This window comes from Aethalodelphis obliquidens, unplaced genomic scaffold (assembly GCF_003676395.1).
Source record: "Aethalodelphis obliquidens isolate GAN/ISIS:26980383/991018 unplaced genomic scaffold, ASM367639v1 scaffold16, whole genome shotgun sequence".
NCBI classification, from domain to species: Eukaryota; Metazoa; Chordata; class Mammalia; order Artiodactyla; family Delphinidae; genus Aethalodelphis; species Aethalodelphis obliquidens.
Window position 1 is genome coordinate 16,443,536 of NW_020837960.1, and position 17,186 is coordinate 16,460,721.

The 17,186-nt window shown below is 38.8% G+C and overlaps 1 protein-coding gene across 7 annotated transcripts in view; it reads left to right on the forward strand.

The window, feature by feature from the left end:
* Positions 1-17,186, forward strand: part of SETDB2 (SET domain bifurcated histone lysine methyltransferase 2) — an 81,409-nt gene that overhangs the window by 32,138 nt on the left and 32,085 nt on the right. For 5 of the 7 annotated variants that reach the window (XM_027116310.1, XM_027116308.1, XM_027116307.1 and 2 more), the window contains 8 exons: positions 602-718; positions 1,468-1,637; positions 3,156-3,375; positions 3,919-4,018; positions 5,384-5,477; positions 7,968-8,293; positions 11,999-12,087; positions 12,677-13,120. In XM_027116310.1, the coding sequence (XP_026972111.1) occupies positions 602-718; positions 1,468-1,637; positions 3,156-3,375; positions 3,919-4,018; positions 5,384-5,477; positions 7,968-8,293; positions 11,999-12,087; positions 12,677-12,794 (1,234 nt within the window). In that variant the 3' untranslated portion in view covers positions 12,795-13,120. Of the gene's footprint in view, positions 1-601; positions 719-1,467; positions 1,638-3,155; positions 3,376-3,918; positions 4,019-5,383; positions 5,478-7,967; positions 8,294-11,998; positions 12,088-12,676; positions 13,121-16,673; positions 16,791-17,186 lie in introns of those variants that run through there. The other 2 variants (XM_027116313.1, XM_027116312.1) reach the window with 2 other exon arrangements.

Below are 17,186 nucleotides of genomic sequence, written 5' to 3' on the forward strand. Positions count from 1 at the left end.
AGCCGCTCTGTGGCATGTGGGATCTTCCCGGACTGGGGCACGAACCCGTGTCCCCTGCATCGGCAGGCAGACTCTCAACCACTGCGCCACCAGGGAAGCCTGGGAAAATTTTTTTATGGTTGCATGTTTACTGCTTAGCAATGTTATGAAAAACAGATTGTAGTAGCCAGATACCCAGCATCAGTCTCCCCAATTTATTTTCATGTCACTGGAGGGAGAGATAATACAAGACATATGCAATACGCCCTTTTGAGTTTGACACATATAAGTTTATCCATTGTAAGAGAGCAGACATAGGAGAATTTTTACAAAGAAGGTTTTGCAGAATAGGAAATGAAAGGAATTCATTTTGAAAAGTTAGAGAAAACTCATAAAGTTAAGTATTTCATGAGCAAATAGAGGTACAGGGAAGTTTATAATTATTTATAAATTTTTGGTAGATGTTGTCTTTCAAAGAGGTCTTTTTTATTTAGGGAAGAAGTCTAACAGTCCATGAACCAAACAACTATTCTAAATACAATTACATTCTTTACACTTTTGTCAAGATAGTCTCTTAACTTGGTGCTTTTTTATTCTGACTTCTCCATCCGTTGCCTTTTAGAACAAAATGTGCATGTCTTCAACTGACAGCAAGGAATGCCAAGACTTGCCCCTTGTTAAGTAGTAAAATAACCACTGGATATAAATATAAAAGACTACAGAGACAGATACCTACTGGGTAAGATACCTTGAGGATCCGTTGCAGGGTGTTTATATCTTTGAAGAAGGGTACTTTATCATTGTGGCCTGTAGTCTTATAAATGTTGTTAAATCTTAATTTCTTATACCAAAAATCTAAATTAAGGAATTAAAAAAACAAACTTGTATATTGTTCTTGGAAATGGAAGTCAGAGAGCACACATGTAACATGCAGACTGTTTCTAACACTCATCTGCTTTGAGTCTGACTCTTTCCCTGCTAGGGTTAGCTTACTTTGGGTAGACGGTTCCCCATTAAGTTGTATACTGTGCAAAGCTTGTCTGAGAATTGGGAATTTTCAACTTCTCATGGCTGTTATTAATAAAAATAAACAGAAAATTTTCTTCCTAGACTTTCCCTTCCTAGACATTTCCTTCGTAGACATTGCTAGACATTTTTAAAGAGCTAACCTTTACTATGTGCCAGGCATTGTCTCAAGCACTTTGTAGATACCAACTCATTTAATCTTCACAAAACAACCCCAAGAAGTAGGTAGTATCATATAATCCCCATTTTAAAAATGGAAAATTGAAGTACAGAGAGGTTAAATTCAAGGTCACGCAGCTAGTAAATGCTGGAGCTATGTTGGAAACCAGGCAGTCTAGCTCCAGGAGCCTTCACACTTAGTCTGTCTCTCTTGGTAATTATTAGTGACGTAGCAATATAAAGTGCTTATGCTTTTAATTTAAGATGTCTGATTGATTTTTCTCTTGTATGTTTTATTGACAGCATTTATGAATGCAGCCTGTTGTGCAAATGTAATCGACGAATGTGTCAAAACCGAGTTGTCCAACATGGACCTCAAGTGAGGCTACAAGTATTCAAAACTGAGAAGAAGGGATGGGGAGTACGCTGCCTAGATGACATTGACAGAGGGACGTTTGTTTGCATCTATTCAGGTAAAGCAAAGGTTTACTTTCACATTACTCTATAGTAAGATCTACATTTCTGAATCTCCATTTTACTAGTCAGGGCCACTGAGATCTTATAGCAAGGACAAGAGCAACAATATATAGGAGGAGCATCAGAGGAAGACAGGTGACTGGGAAATTGAGCACTGAAGGGATGAAATGCCTTAGGAGGAGGTATCAGGTGTTCCAGAAAAGAAAGGCTAAGGGATAAAACTTGGGTTATTGTGTGAGGCACATTTTTTGGTCTCTGTGGCTGCAGATGCTTTGGGGTAAGGTAAGAAAGCTTCCTATTTAAATAGGAAATCTAAATGACTGATTTGCTAAGATAAAGATTATTAATCAAAGACTGTCTTGTTCAGTGTCTTGAGCTATTAGAATTTAATAGGTTAACATTGTAATAAATACCTTCAGATGATGATTCAGGCAAAGCAGTTCACTCCATTTCAGGTACTCAAGAGAGTTGCCCATGTTCTGAGTGAAAGTTTCCAACCAGTGTGTTACAGTTGTGCAATTACTGATTCTTTCAGGCCATATCCCACAGGCCAGACACGTTGGTCTCTAGTCGTCTCTTCCTTTTACCCCAGAGTGTCAGGCAAAAATCCTTACCTTCTGTGCGTACCATGAAATGAGAAAGGTTGGAGAAACACGACTCTCAACGCCATCTAAAGGAAATGTGCTAGGCAGCAGGGACTAGAGCAACCCTCCTCATCTGAAATTCCAGGTTCACTTCAGTGAGGGCAAGAATTATCAGAGTTCAGAATAGTCACACCTGGATCCCTACCACATACCACTTACAGACACACATACTACACAACTTACCTAGACAATTCATCTCTCGTATTTCTCAAAATAACTCTTTGATGCTGCCCGTAAAATGCCAAATCGTGTCCAGAAAGTATCATTCATTGGCTTTATCTGCATTGCTAGAAAATGCACCTAAGTTATCTCTCTGATCTAGTTGCTAATTTTGACTTGTTAACTATAATTTTGAGTTCCTTGAAAGAAAATGCGTAAGCTTCAGGTGAAGATTTTAATTACACTAGGGCTTAATATGAGAATAGGCACATATCACTACAGATTTAAATAGGTCACTTTATAAAAAGAGTAAAGGTTTTAAATGATAAAGCATTTATAACTAGACACAAAAGCTGAAATTTTAAGACTAGAGTTCACCTCTCTAATTTTCTAGAATGCTTTCTGATCTGTATTTTTGTTTTATATTATTGTAGCTAAATCTCTTCTCTTTCATGTTATACCACAACAGACAAATACTTCTTTTAGATGCCCTATATTTTTTCATGTACTGGGAGATACGAAATCTCTTCTTGGTCTTTTATATATTATTTCTTACAATAGCTTTCTAGGATGAGTTAGTGTTTATCTTCATTCTAGAAATAAGGTATACCCTATAGGTTTCTTTAGTAACGGAGCAGAAGAGATGCCCTTTTGTTGCTAGTAATTGTGTTATTTTTTGTCGTGTTAAGCTCTTTTACCTTTTTCTTTTAGGAAGATTACTAAGCAGATCTAACACTGAGAATTCTGATGCTATTGATGAAAATGGAAAAGAAGAGAATATTATGAAAAATATGTTTTCAAAAAAGAGGAAAATAGAAGTTGCAGATTGTGAGGTTGAAGTTATCCCATTAGAACTGGAGACATATCCTAGAAGTGCTGTGACTGAGGAGTGTCCACCTAAGCTCCATAATAATCCCAAAGAGCCCATTATGTGAGTGAGATCTTATGAACCCAATCAAGATTGATCTATGCTGTATACTATTGATCAAGAGTAGTTCTTTCTCTTTCATCTTTCTTTCTTGCTTTCCACTTCCACTCCTATGTATCTCCTGTATGTCAACTTGCTTCACAGTTGTAAGTTTAACACTGTGAGAAATCTAGGGCACTTAGATTTAAAAATCTAGCCAACATACTTTATTTCCTCAGTTTCCATTTGTGGAGTTTTACCTTTAAAAACTTTGACTTTAATCAGGTTCTTTATGGATGTCGTAACTTTTGCAGTTCTTTTTATTTTCTATTACTGTTTTATTTGCAAAGCTTTTCTTAGGTTTTCTTCAGTTTTTTAATATACTTCAAAAATGATTGACTTTAAAATATGATTATACTTTTTTCTTCTAGTGAGGGGTAGGCATAGATGTTATAACTTAGATTAATTTCTAATAGATATTTATGTAACAGTGAAGCTATCTATATTTCAGGGCACAATAAAGAGCATTTTTAGTGATATACAGAATAACTTTTTTTTCCTTTTCAGAGAAATGAAATGTAACAATATTTCAAGAATTCAGTATCATTCAGTCATTAGAAGTCCTAAAACCAAGACGGCCAGTATTCAACACAATGGGGAAAAGATGGTAAAAACTGCAAAATGTAGATGGTGCCCTTCTGAGAACATTAACTATTACTTAGTTCAAATTGTGTTACTTAATAATGTGTAGGATTTCTTTTATTATTTTGTAATGTGGTGCTGTTAAAGTGTTAGGACTATGTTTTATTTACTTAGTATCTTCCATGGTGGTTGGCATGTTCCCAACTTAGATATATAAGGAGAATGTTGGTCATGATCTGACAGTGTATTCTACTGAGACCTATTCAGTCTAAGAATTTGTAGAAGAAGCTAAAGTGTTCAAGAGTTGATAGTATTACATAATAAGAAAAAAAGGATAGAGTAATTTAAGTTAAGGAGAGATGGTGTGAGATGTAGGAGAAAGAAGAGAAGCAGCCTAATGAAAGAATCATCAAGAAAGCAACATTTTACATGATAGCCTCTGAAGGTACACTTTTCAGTCTGTACTGAGAAGAATAGTCAGACTGTAACTTCGAAACAGAATGATGCAGGAAGAAAAGAACAGGCAGACATAATGGTAGTTCACGGTAAGGCTTGTTGATGAAAAATAAAAACTCTGCCCTAGGTGGTGTGCAAATATTTGCCCTCTGCCTAGTAACATTCAGTAGGTACCTCCTCAGTACCACATGATTATGAAAAGATTGGGCCGGGGGATCACATAGGCTTGGGTTTGCCCTCCAGCACTGCAGCTTACTAGCTGCTTGACATCTCTCTGTCTACATTTCTTTATCTGTAGAATGAGAATAATAGTATCTGTCTCAGAGTTAAGAGGATTAAATGAGATAAACATCAGAAACTTTGTGTAGCACAATGCTTGACACCCAACTAAGTGCTCCACACATGTTGACCATTGAAGTACATAAATAATAATAATAATGGTCAACATGTATGGAGCACTTAGTTGAGTACCAAGCATTGTGCTCAGCATATACCCCTTTTTGAAAGTTATCATTACCATTTAAAGTGACTGCAGTGTCTGCAACTCATGGAGACAGGCAATTCCTTTAACCTTTTCTTTGAAGTAACTAGCCAAAGAGTGTTTTTAATCTTTGCACATCTTATAGTTGAAGCCAAATTTATAATCTGGCATCAGAATTGAGGGATACAGACAGGTGTATTTGAATTTTATTTTGAATTTATAATGCCTAAAGAGTGTCTTGACAGTCCTTATAATTTTCATAGCTGTTGCTCACTAAAGTGCCTAGGAGTAAAATACAGCCATAAGGGCTCCATCACTTCAGAGAGGCTTTCAAAACTAATCTAGTAGCTATAGCCTGTGAAGATTGACACTTGATGAAAGAGCCCTTACTGCTAAATTAAATTTTTTTTCCTGACCTAGGAAGTAAAGACATCTTCCTTGTTTTCTTTTAAGGGATTTACTTCCTCAGAGTCTGTCACCTCAGAAGATAATGGTGGATTTAAACCAACTCAAGTACATCTGAACTCTAAAGCCAAGGAAATGAGAGGTAGGCTTTGTTTCAGTCTGATTGCCTGCCTCTTCTGCCTTTTTGTCTCTCTTGCTCAGTACTTGTGGCTCATTTTCTCAGACTCCATAACAAAAATGTGGCATTCATCACAAGAGTTTCTACTTGTTTAGATCAGAGGTTGGCAAACTATAATTGGTGGGCCAAATCCAGCCCACTACCTGTTTATGTATAGCCTATGAGCTAAGATAATTTTTACCTTTTAAATAATAACTGAGAAAAAATGGGAAGATAAGTAATACTTTGTGACACTTGAAAATTATAGGAAATTATAATTTCAGTGTTCCTAAATAAAGTTATATTGGAACAGAGCCACACTCTTTCGTTTACATGTTGTCTCTGTCTACTTTCACACTATAGCAGCAGACTGAATAGTCACAACAGAGACCATGTGGCCCACAAAGCTTACAGTATTTACCGTTTGACCCCTTACAGAAGAAGTTTGCTGACCCCTGGTCCAGATGCCAACCATGACTTGATGCGTGGCAGGAGAATGGGGTGGTCAGCTCCAAGTCTGCATAGTCCATGTATGGCTTTGGAAGCATTGTCCAATGCAGCTATTTCCTAACCCTTCGTTTAGGCTCCTTAAAAATAAAGACACATCATTCTCCTGCAGTATTCCAGCCAGTGCTGCTGCAGGGGATGCTTAGCAAAAAGTGTAAATATTGCTACCCTGAGTGCTTATCTTTCAGTGTTACCGGACCTGCCATGGTTAATATTACAACCTGACAAACTTGGATTTTGTTCATTTGCATTTCAATATATCCCTCAGTGGAGAGGCATTGCTGAGACATGACCCTTTGTGAAGAACTGACCAACCATTGCCTCTTCTGCCTTTGGGCTTCCTTGCATCTGCACCCCCAACTCCCCACCTGGTCTTAAAGGATGGAGACTGGGGGAGGCAAGGCAGCTCCTTGACAGAAAAGGTCTATCAAGAAAGGGCACTTATAATAATTTCACCTGTAGAGGAGGAAAATCTCTTTCTACCCATCTTAAGCTGTCTAGCCAGAGCCCTGTAAATTAGACTGACAAAAGACAGATTGACAAGAGAAAAACAAAAGTTTATTAGTATGCATATTATACACATAACACATGAGTACTCAGAGATGAGTAACTCAGAGAGGTGGCTTAGAACTCTGGCTTATCTAGTATCTTAGTCAAAGAACAATAAATTTTTAGAGGAATAACAAGACAAAGGAAAAGGGCCTTGAATATCTCGTGGTGGAAATTGTGGGAACCCAGATATATGTGAAACCAATGGTAGATAAAGGCTAGTTAGTCAAGTATGCTATGTAGATTGCTTTGGTTCAGTCTCCAAGCTGACAAAGGTCTATAGTTATCTCTGGTAATTAACTTTTGTCCTTCCTAGTATTATAGATGGAGGGACACCTTTGTAAATTTATATCCTGCTTTTAGACACATGGGGGGAGGGCTGAGCTTTTCCTGTATTGCTACTTAATTGCCCTTAGCTCAAAATAGTCCTTATGTCAGAGATGCATATTTTGGGATGACATTCTGATATATCACCATTTAATGCATGTGAGCCATACGACTACTGTTACTTTTGGTTCTTTTGTCATTTCCATTGACTACTACAATGTATATAGCAGGCACCACAAAAATTAGTTATGTACTATTATGGCTCACAAGTAACCCATGATTAAAATATGAGTACATGTAGGAGTAGCAGCCAGCAACAGTGATGATTACATCAAAAACATTAATTTTAGAGAAGTATAATTTCTTCGTGCCACTGAATTAGGTGACACAAATGACTTTTTAAAAATAAATCATTTTATTCCATTTGACATGCATTCATACTTTTGAATATTTTCAAAAAATTATTTCCATTATTCGATAAGAAAAATAAGTAGTTCATCTTCTTCTAAAGTACTGTTGTTTGTAAAAGTGTAATTATTGAATGATCATCTAGTAAAAACTCCAAACATTAATGTATACAAAACCCATAGCAATAGTTATTACTATTGGGACTTATAGAGGGTGACTCCATCAGGGTCTCCTCAGGCCTTTCATTGGTATATTAAAGGCCTAAAGTGCTCCCTAAATACCCTCTCTGTTACAGCTGTTTAGAATACACTTAAATGCAGATTCCAAAGTTGAAGAGAGGTAAGTCAGTTTCTAAGGAGTAGAGATTAAATACAGTAACAGGAAGCAACATGTATACAGATTCATAAAAAGGCATTGTTATGTAGTAGAAAGAAGGCAGGCTTTGGGGTCAGATATTTCTGGGTTTCTTACCCCACTTCTCATTACTATTGCTAGTTAGGTGAATCCCTTAAGCCTTCAGAGGCTTGAAGTTTTCATTTGTAAAATTGGAGTACTGTCTACCTTAATACATTGTAAGGATTAGCAATAATTAGCACAGCTTGCATTTAATTAGAATTGTTACTCTCACCACTGCTTGCTCAGCCAATTACATTTCCTGACAATTCCTTCCACAACGTTTATTAGAGGACTCAAGCTCAAACCAAGCTGAAGATTCTGAAGACAACCCTGTGATTGAATCAGATGTGATAGATATAACTAAATGTAGAGAAGAAACTCCACCAGGGGGCAGATGTCACCAAACAGTCACACTGGATGATCAGAATGAGATTCAAATACGAAAGCCCCAAGAGGAAAAATCTCCAGCATGTCAAAACCAGCAGGTCTTTTGTGATAAAGAGTTACCAAGTGAAACCAAGAATGCTTCATCTGATTCTCTAAAGAAGTTCAATAAAGGGAGTGTGTTTTTATTGGATGCCACAAAAGAAGGAAATGTGGGCCGCTTCCTTAATGTGAGTATATGGGCTGAGGTTCCTATTTCTAAACACATTTTTTTTTCCTAGGCTTCTTAACAAAATCATGAGGAAAATATGATTAAAAGACTCCAAAGCCAGACTACCTAGATTAGAATGCCAGTCCTAACCAAATATACTTCAATTAAAAAATTTTTTTAAAAATGCCAGTCCTCCACACATGACCTGGGGCATGTTACTTGACCTCTCTATGCTGTATTTCCCACCCCTATAATATGGAGATAATAATAACTGTCTAGGACGTTATGAAGATTAAATGTATTATATATAAAGTGCTTAAAAGGTACCTGGCACACAGTAAACATTTGCTTGAGAAAGCTATAAGAAATAGTAAGAAAATCATATATGTTTATTGAAAGGTTTTCAAGATTCATTACTTCAAAAAAATATCACAATGGGACTCATAGAATAAGCTTCTCTTTTGTGTCTTATATAATACAGTGAAATGCCTCTATCTATTCAAAAAAATCAGTTGGGAGTACTTATGTTTTGCTTACTCTCACTAAGTTTTGAGTGGTTTAGTGGCTTAGTACAGAAAACCAGTACATTTATCAGAATATTGCATTTTACTATCTTACTCCTTTTTTATTCCTAAACCATAGTCGTTTTCTGTTTCTGTGTATGTTTGGGATATATGTAATGAGATTTATTTTTGTTTATACAGAGAAATATTTATGATTTCTCTGATTTTAAGGTTCAAGACTTAAGACTCCTGGCATCTTCATGATAAGAGGGATAACTTGTATTATTGGCCATAACTACTGAGTAGTGTGGAGTTACCTTGTAGCTTTCCCATCATACTGCTATTCTATCCTGCCTCCTACCGTCATACATGTTTATCAAAGAATGTATGGTCTCAGGAATCCTACAGGAAAAAAAAAATCCGCTTCAACCTGTAGTCCCAGTGTGTATATAGACTCTCTTTGGCCAACTGGACCATGTGGAAGCCACCTGTATGCCCCGTACTCTCTGGGCTCCACTTTGTCCTTGCTTATCCTATCCAGGAGAGTGAAGAGGAGTCGTGGAAGGAGGATGGGAACTTTGATACCCTCCACACATCTTTGGAAAGGTCCACTCTAGTACTCTGATCCCTGGATATGGCCTTAATTTTTCTCTTTGATCTGTATCAGAGCTCTTCTTCCTCTCTGGGGTTGAATTAGTGGGATGGGCAGCTTTGCTTTTTCCCTTAAAGTAATGGGAAGCATGCATGGCCCATGATTCTTTTATGCATTCCCTTTGCGAAGCTCAACACTCCCCTCCCCCCCCCCCCCCCCCCCCCCCCCCCCGCCCACGCCGCACAGCTGGTGGGATCTTAGCTCCCTGACCAGGGATCGAACCTGTGCTCTCAGCAGTGAAAGTGGAGTCCTAACCACCGGACCACCAGGGAATTTCCTCAACACCTCTTTAAAATGACTTTTGAGTAGTTTGAAGTTGACGTTCAGTGATTATTTTTATTTTATTTTATTTTAATTAATTTATTTTTGGCTACGTTGGGTCTTCGTTGCTGCGTGCGGGCTTTCTTTAGTTGGGGCAAGCAGGGCCTACTCTTTGTTGTGGTGCGTGGGCTTTCTCATTGCGGTGGCTTCTCTTGTTGCGGAGCATGGGCTCTAGGCATGCGGGCTTCAGTAGTTGTGGCTCGTGGGCTCTAGAGCACAGGCTCAGTAGTTGTGGCGCACGGGCTTAGTTGCTCCGTGGCACGCGGGATCTTCCCGGACCAGGGCTCGAACCTGTGTCCTCTGCATTGGAAGGTGGGTTCTTAAGCACTATGCCACCAGGGAAGCCCTCAGTGATAATTTTACATGTAATTCAGGTGCCATCAGAAGAGAAAATACTCTTAAGTCGGAAAATCTTTAAAACCAAAGAGCTTTTCTCCTTGCTAGATAAATCTTTATTTGGCTTTTTTCTTTTTCTCTGTCCTAGTTAGGAGGATACTTGGTTAACAGGGAACAGAATCCTCTCCTCCCTTCCTCTTTCCTACAACTGCTTTTCTCTATTCCACTTTCACTACTTCTACACTATTGCCAAACATGCTAGGAGCTATTAAACATGCCAGGAGAGCCAGAAGATCATTAAAGAATGATCTCTAGGACTTCCCTGGTGGCGCAGTGGTTGAGAGTCTGCCTGCCGATGCAGGGGACGCGGGTTCATGCCCCGGTCCGGGAAGATCCCACATGCCACAGAGCGGCTGGGTCCGTGAGCCACAGCCGCTGAGCCTGCGCGTCCGGAGCCTGTGTTCCGTGACGGGAGAGGCCACAACAGTGAGAGGCCCACGTACCAAAAAAAAAAAAAAAAAAAGAATGATCTCTAGCAAAGGACTGTTGTGGCTTCCTTTCTGGTAGGTTGTGTTGAATGGTGGCTGCACGAGAACTATATGGTTGGTTTCACCAGCTGGGTCCATCCCTTCTTTATAGGAGGAAAAAAACGGGCTTTTCTTTCTTTTTAAATTTAATTTTCTACTTAGATAATACATTCACAAGATTTCAAAGTTTAAATAAAATAAAAAGCCTTAGAGAATACCTACATACATACATACAGCCAAACAGAATTCTGTATCAAGGTAGCTCTGACCCTGCCAAGTAGGCACCATGAGTAAAGCTTACCAGGCCCAAATTGAAAAAACTGTGTGGACAGGAAGTTATCATTGAAATTTAATGGTGGCAAATATGTCTGAGGAAAATTGCTGGGATTTGATCCCTTTATGAATCTGGTGATAGATGAATTTGTAGAGGTGGCAGCTAGTGGGCAACAGAACAATATTGGAATGGTGGTAATAGGAGGAAATAGTATCATCATGTTAGAAGCCTTGGAGAAAGGAGAAGGTCATGTTCAGCAGAGAAATCAGTTACGTATACAGGTACCCTTTCCAACAGGTCTGTTTGACTGTGTTGTAAAACTCAGGTCATATACATTCTTCATATTAAACTTTTTGTTTTGTTTAAAAAAAATGTACTGTGCCCACATTCACCCGGCCCCCACTCCACCCTCTATAGTTAAATCATTTTTACTACTTTTTTGTGTATTCTTATAGTTTCTTTATGCAAATACAAGTAAATATAAATATATGTTCTTATTCCTACCCATTACATAAAAGATAGCATATTATATTTACTATCCTACACCTTGTTTTTTTTTAATTAGCAACGTGCCCTGGAGATCTTTCTAATCAGTACACAGAGCTCCTCCTTCTTTTTGTTTATATTAATAGCTGCATAGAATTCCAATGTGTGGATATCCTAAAGTTCATGTAACCAATCCTCTTTAGATAGATATTTGGATTGTTTCCAAACTTCTACTGTTAAAAACAATGTTCAGTGAATAATCTTACACATGGATACATGTGCAGATATATCTGTCGGATACATTTCCAGATACTGGATTGCTGAATCAAAAGATATGCATCTATAATAACGATAAATACTGACAGATTATCTTCTATAGGGGTTTGCACCATTTTGCCTTTCTACTGGAAAGATGTAAGAGTGTCAAAACAGGGCTTTTCTGAATGGATTCCTACCATCAACAAAATTGTAATGAGCTATGATATTCTATATACTAGTCAGGAAAAAAAAGATATAAACAAAAATAAGTTAGATGTGTTGGAAACAGAATGGTATTCTAATGCTGCAAAGAACAAGGTATCAAACTTGATGCTATGTCTAACCTCTGTGTTTATTTTTTTAACAGCATAGTTGTTGCCCAAATCTTTTGGTACAGAATGTTTTTGTAGAAACACATGACAGAAATTTTCCATTGGTGGCGTTCTTCACCAACAGGTTTGAAAATTTTTTTTATATGATTTCATTTTGAAATTGTGACTTTAAAAATAACAATAGAAAAATATTAAGAGAAGATATATGCTATAGCCCCACATATCTGGCACCCTAGAATATTCAGTTATCCCAAACTGTTTGTGGTCAATAAAATTTTAAATAGCTGAAATTTTCATTCTTATTTCCTCTTAGAGTTAATGCCTGAAAAGGCTAAGGATGGCAGGCCTCAGCCAGTTCAGTTCAGAGGATAAATGATGCAGAATGCTACATCTTTGAGTCCAAACTGCCCCCAACTACCACACCACATGCCTCATCACATTACTGGGTTCCACTGTTTGCAAAACACACTTCCTTCCTTGTGGATATTGACAAGTTTCTTCTTACTTATGATTTTAGTAGATTTGAAATAAAACTTAAGTGATTATTCTTAATAAAAGAGCATTCCTAATTGGTTGTTGTTGGAGAGAGAGAGAAAACCATATTTTTGAGGATGGTTAATGATGTTAATATGAAAATTGATATAATCAAACTTGGTTCATTTGGTAGTTATTCAGGGTAATTTATGATTATTTTTAAAATTTCTACTTTCTAGGTATGTGAAAGCAAGAACAGAACTAACGTGGGATTATGGTTATGAAGCTGGGACTATGCCTGAAAAAGAAATATTCTGCCAATGTGGGTTTAATAAGTGTAGGAAAAAAATATTATAAATCTGTAGCTAGTGCCTGTTCATGAAATTAGCTTATCAAGCTGAAATTAGAGTCATGCAAAAGAAACCCCAGTGGTCAGTGGCATTAATTTAGGTTATGATCCATCAAGAGAATTCCTCTCAGTTTACCCTTGTTGGGGGGTCCATTTGCATTACTTAGAAACGCTAGGAACAAAATAAGGACATTTTCATATGCATAGGGTATCTCTTTATTCTTACTGCTGTTCAACTGTACATGAGTAGGATGGAAGTGTATATTTTATATGAAATACTGCTATATAATTTGTAACTTATTTGTAAATTATATATTAAGAAAGACAAATGTCACAATTGATTTCAGCACTTCTTCTTGCTTTTGGAATTATCTTTGACTTTCATGGCCCCAAAGGGCCAAAGCTCACATCTTTACCTACAAAATTTATTTATGTTTAATTCCTGGCAAATAATTTACCATTGTGAACCATAAGGTGGGCAACAGAGCCTGAAGCATCTGTCGAAATTCACTTCATGCATATTACTTCCAAGTATTTTAGTGCTAGTTGGAGAAGTTGTATCTGGCTCCGTGAAAGTGTCCCATCAGTCCGTTTGAATGAGAAGGGGTAGAAGCTCTCCTGTGGGGAAGGTTTTGGCACACTCTTTGCGATTCAATTTCTTTTCCACAGATTCTCTTCACTCCTTCCACATAAACACGGACAGGAAAGGAGGGAGTAGAAACTTGGAGGAATTAGAATATTTTTGTTCTAGATAGAGCCTTATGAAAAGGAAACTTAGAAAATAGTCAGATATGGCTTATTTAAGCCAGAAGAGATTGTGCTGGGCAAGAATTTCACTTAACAAAACAATTCTACTGAACTGCAAAGTCTGAAACAGACCCTTGGACTCTCCTAGGCATGATGTGCAAATTATTTTCCTAGAGAAAGTTACTTTGCTCTAGGTTACCTGACCATGATTGTCTAGTGGAAAGAGGATGAGAATCTCCAAGAGTTAAAACTAATTTTATCTATAACAAAGATATACATTTGGCTGCCAGGAACTTCCCACTAGGAACCAGGATGGGAATACTAGCTCAAAAAGGAGTAATTAAAAGTAGTTCTGGTTTTTGAGGGGTTTTTTTTCTTTTTTTTCTTTTTGATCTTGATTCTGGGTTTAGTTTGGTTACCTTTCAAACAAAAATCTCTTCTAAGTTTGGACCCGATTAATTTCTTTAAAATATTGAACTAAATAAAAATTTAACTTGAAATTGGTTTAGAGAGTGGGAAACCAAAGAGCTAGGAAAGGGAGCAAAATATTATAACCCAAACAGCCTGTAGACAGATGAGGAAAGTTGAGAAGTCCATTTATTCACAGTAAAGATGCAGGAATTTTAGGCAATGCACTAAAATAAAGTGAAGACACTTGATAAGTATGGAAAATGTTTTTGTGCAGAAATCAACATCTTGATCTGCTTCATTCTGTACTGGTTCACAGCTGTCATCTTCCGTCAGCATCCTAGAGATTCCCTTTGTCTTCCCTATGTCAGGTCTGTTGCCAGTTAAATCCCGTTATTTCCCCTTTCCTGGATTTACTCCCACATATTGGTGAAGCACATCCTCCAGTAGCTTTTGAAAGGGAAAAATGAGAGGTGAATATTTTGAGCCCTTGTATGTTTGAACATGTTATTTTACCCTTACATTTGATTGCTATTTTGGCAGGGTATGGGTACTCAGTTCGTGAGTAGCTTCCATACCCAATTTTGAACACATCTGCTACATTCCAGTGTTGCTGCTTTGAAGTCTGAAAATGTTCTCACCTCTGGCCTTCAGGGTGACTGTTGGAAGTCAGATAAAGCCGTTCTTTATCTTTTGTATACGTGGCCAGTTTTTTTCAAGCTTATAGCATTCTCTTTGTCCCAATGTTCTGTTCCCAGTAAGAGTTAGTTTTCATACCTCATACCAGGTGCTTGGTGGGAGGGATCTTTCAATCTGAAAACTTTGTTCTTCAGAGAAATTTTCTTGAACTATATTTCTTTAATGAAATAGTTCTGTTGTCTGTTATCTGTTGTCTCTTCCTATTTATCTAGACATTAGACCTCCAGGATTGGTTCTCTCATTTTCTTATCTTTTCTCTTAATTTCCAGCTTTGTCTTCTTGCTCTACTTTCTGGGAGATTTCCTCAACTTAATCTTACAATTTGCCTATTGTGTTGGGTTTTTGTTTGGGGGGTTTTTGCGGGGTGGGGATTGGGTTTTGTTTTGTTCTGGTTAGGTTTTTTTTTTTGGTCTCATTTTAAATTTCTAGAGCTCTCTTCTCTGAATGTTTTTTTTCTTCAATATCCTATTTTTGGTTCATGGTTGCAGTATCTTATCTCTTTGAAAATACTATTTATATAGTGTAACATACATACAGGCATTCATATCTATATTATCTTTTTCCTGAATATTCTGTGACCTGCAAGGTTTGTTTCTGTGTTTTCCCTGTATGTGTCCTTTGGTCTTTGTCGTTCATGTTTTAGGCTTTCCTCAGTTAGTTAGTTAGATCTTGGCAGTCTGCTCATTCTTTTTTTTTTTTTTTAAATAAGGGATTTTTTTTAACATCTTTATTGGAGTATAATTGCTTTACAATGGTGTGTTAATTTCTGCTGTATAACAAAGTGAATCAGCTATACATATACATACATCCCCATATCTCCTCCCTCTTGTGTCTCCCTCCCACCCTCCCTATCCCACCACTCTATAGGTGGACGCAAAGCACCGAGCTGATCTCTCCCTGTGCTATGCGGTTGCTTCCCACTAGTTATCTGTTTTACATTTGGTAGTGTATGTATGTTCATGCTACTCTCACTTCGTCCCAGCTTACCCTTCCCCTCCCTGTGTCCTCAAGTCCATTCTCTATGTCTGCATAGAGGACAGCATCTTTATTCCTGTCCTGCCCCTAGGTTCTTCAGAATCTTTTTTTTTTTTAGATTCCATATATGTGTGTTAAGTCTGCTCATTCTTAAGAGTGGAACACTGAAAAGCTGAGATTATAAACTGAGAGCGGGGTAAGGGGCTCTTCAGCTGCTTCACCTGACCTAGCTGAGCTCTTCAGTTTCTTATCCAGTCTCTTTAGGACTTTCTTTCTGGCCTGGCAAGGTGTACTCTTCCATCTTACTGCTTGAAAGAAAAAAAAACTTTGCTGCCAGAGCGTGCTCTTTTCTCCCGTTTTGCATCTCCACACTCTTGCTTCTGTAATCCATTTGTGTTTGTCAAGACTATCCAAGTTATCCTTTTTAATATTGTTCTCTTTTCTGTCCCCAGTTTGCCTCCTTTCCTCTCTTTAAAATCTGCTCAAAAAGCAAGACCTCCAGGAGTTTTCCTTTGATTAGTTCCTCAGCAAACCACCAGCTATTACATGCTGCTTTTACAGAGCAACTTATTTTTTAACTGTAATTTAATTATATGCGTTTGTGTTCTCTACATGTGTATTCCATGCACCAAAAACCTTGTCTTGTATGGTGCTGTGTACCCAATGGGTGCTAAATAAAGGCTTGCGACTGCAACTGGAATTACTGTCAGTTAATTCTGCGTCCGTTTATGATAGACCTGTTTAGGCCAGACTTGGTGTGATACAGTTTTTAGAAAATAATGGATAAACCCTCAGAAGAACAATCATTTCTCCAGCTGAGTCCAGGGGCTTCGGCCACCTTTACTCCGACTATCGCTTAAGTGGGCGCAGGGTGGGAAGCTCCTGGCATGATTTTTTTTTTAAAAAAAAGCAATTCAAATTCAGACTCAGATCTGGAGAAGTTGCGAATTTCTGTTTGAGAACTGCATCTACAAAGCCGACGGGTCTCTTCCTGCTCGGGACTTTTCCCGCGGGTAGGGGAGATCAATCATCGTGATTTCGCCGAAACGGACTTCCGGCTGCGCGGGCGCAGTGCGCAGATATGGAGCCGGCGGGACCTCCCGAGCCCGAGTCGAGCTGCGGCGCCAGCTGGTCCGAGGCCCGGGCTGGGCGGGACGGGGTCCCCCACCCAACCGGTGAGTACTGCTCGGGGGGCGGGGGGCGGCAGGGGCAGTCGGGGCCCAGGGCAGCTCCCTGGTCGCCGCCGCCTGGGGGCCCGCGAACCCGCTTCCCGAGACAGCGCTGAGGTCTTGGCTCAGCAGCCCCTCGGCCGCCGCCGCTTGGGGGCCCGCGAACCCGCCTCCCGAGACAGCGCTGAGGTCTTGGCTCAGCAGCCCCTCGGCCTCTGGGCGTCCACCGCCGGCGGCCCTGCTCCCAGACCGCTGCCCAGGGCCTCTCGTAAGGAGAGGGTTTGCCTTCCGTTTACCGTTTATTTACCGTTTACCTCACCCACTGCTAATGGAACAGCCCATTGCTACAGTCCTACAACGCTAGGAATACAGCCAGCAAGGAAAACCGAAGGAAATGCCTGG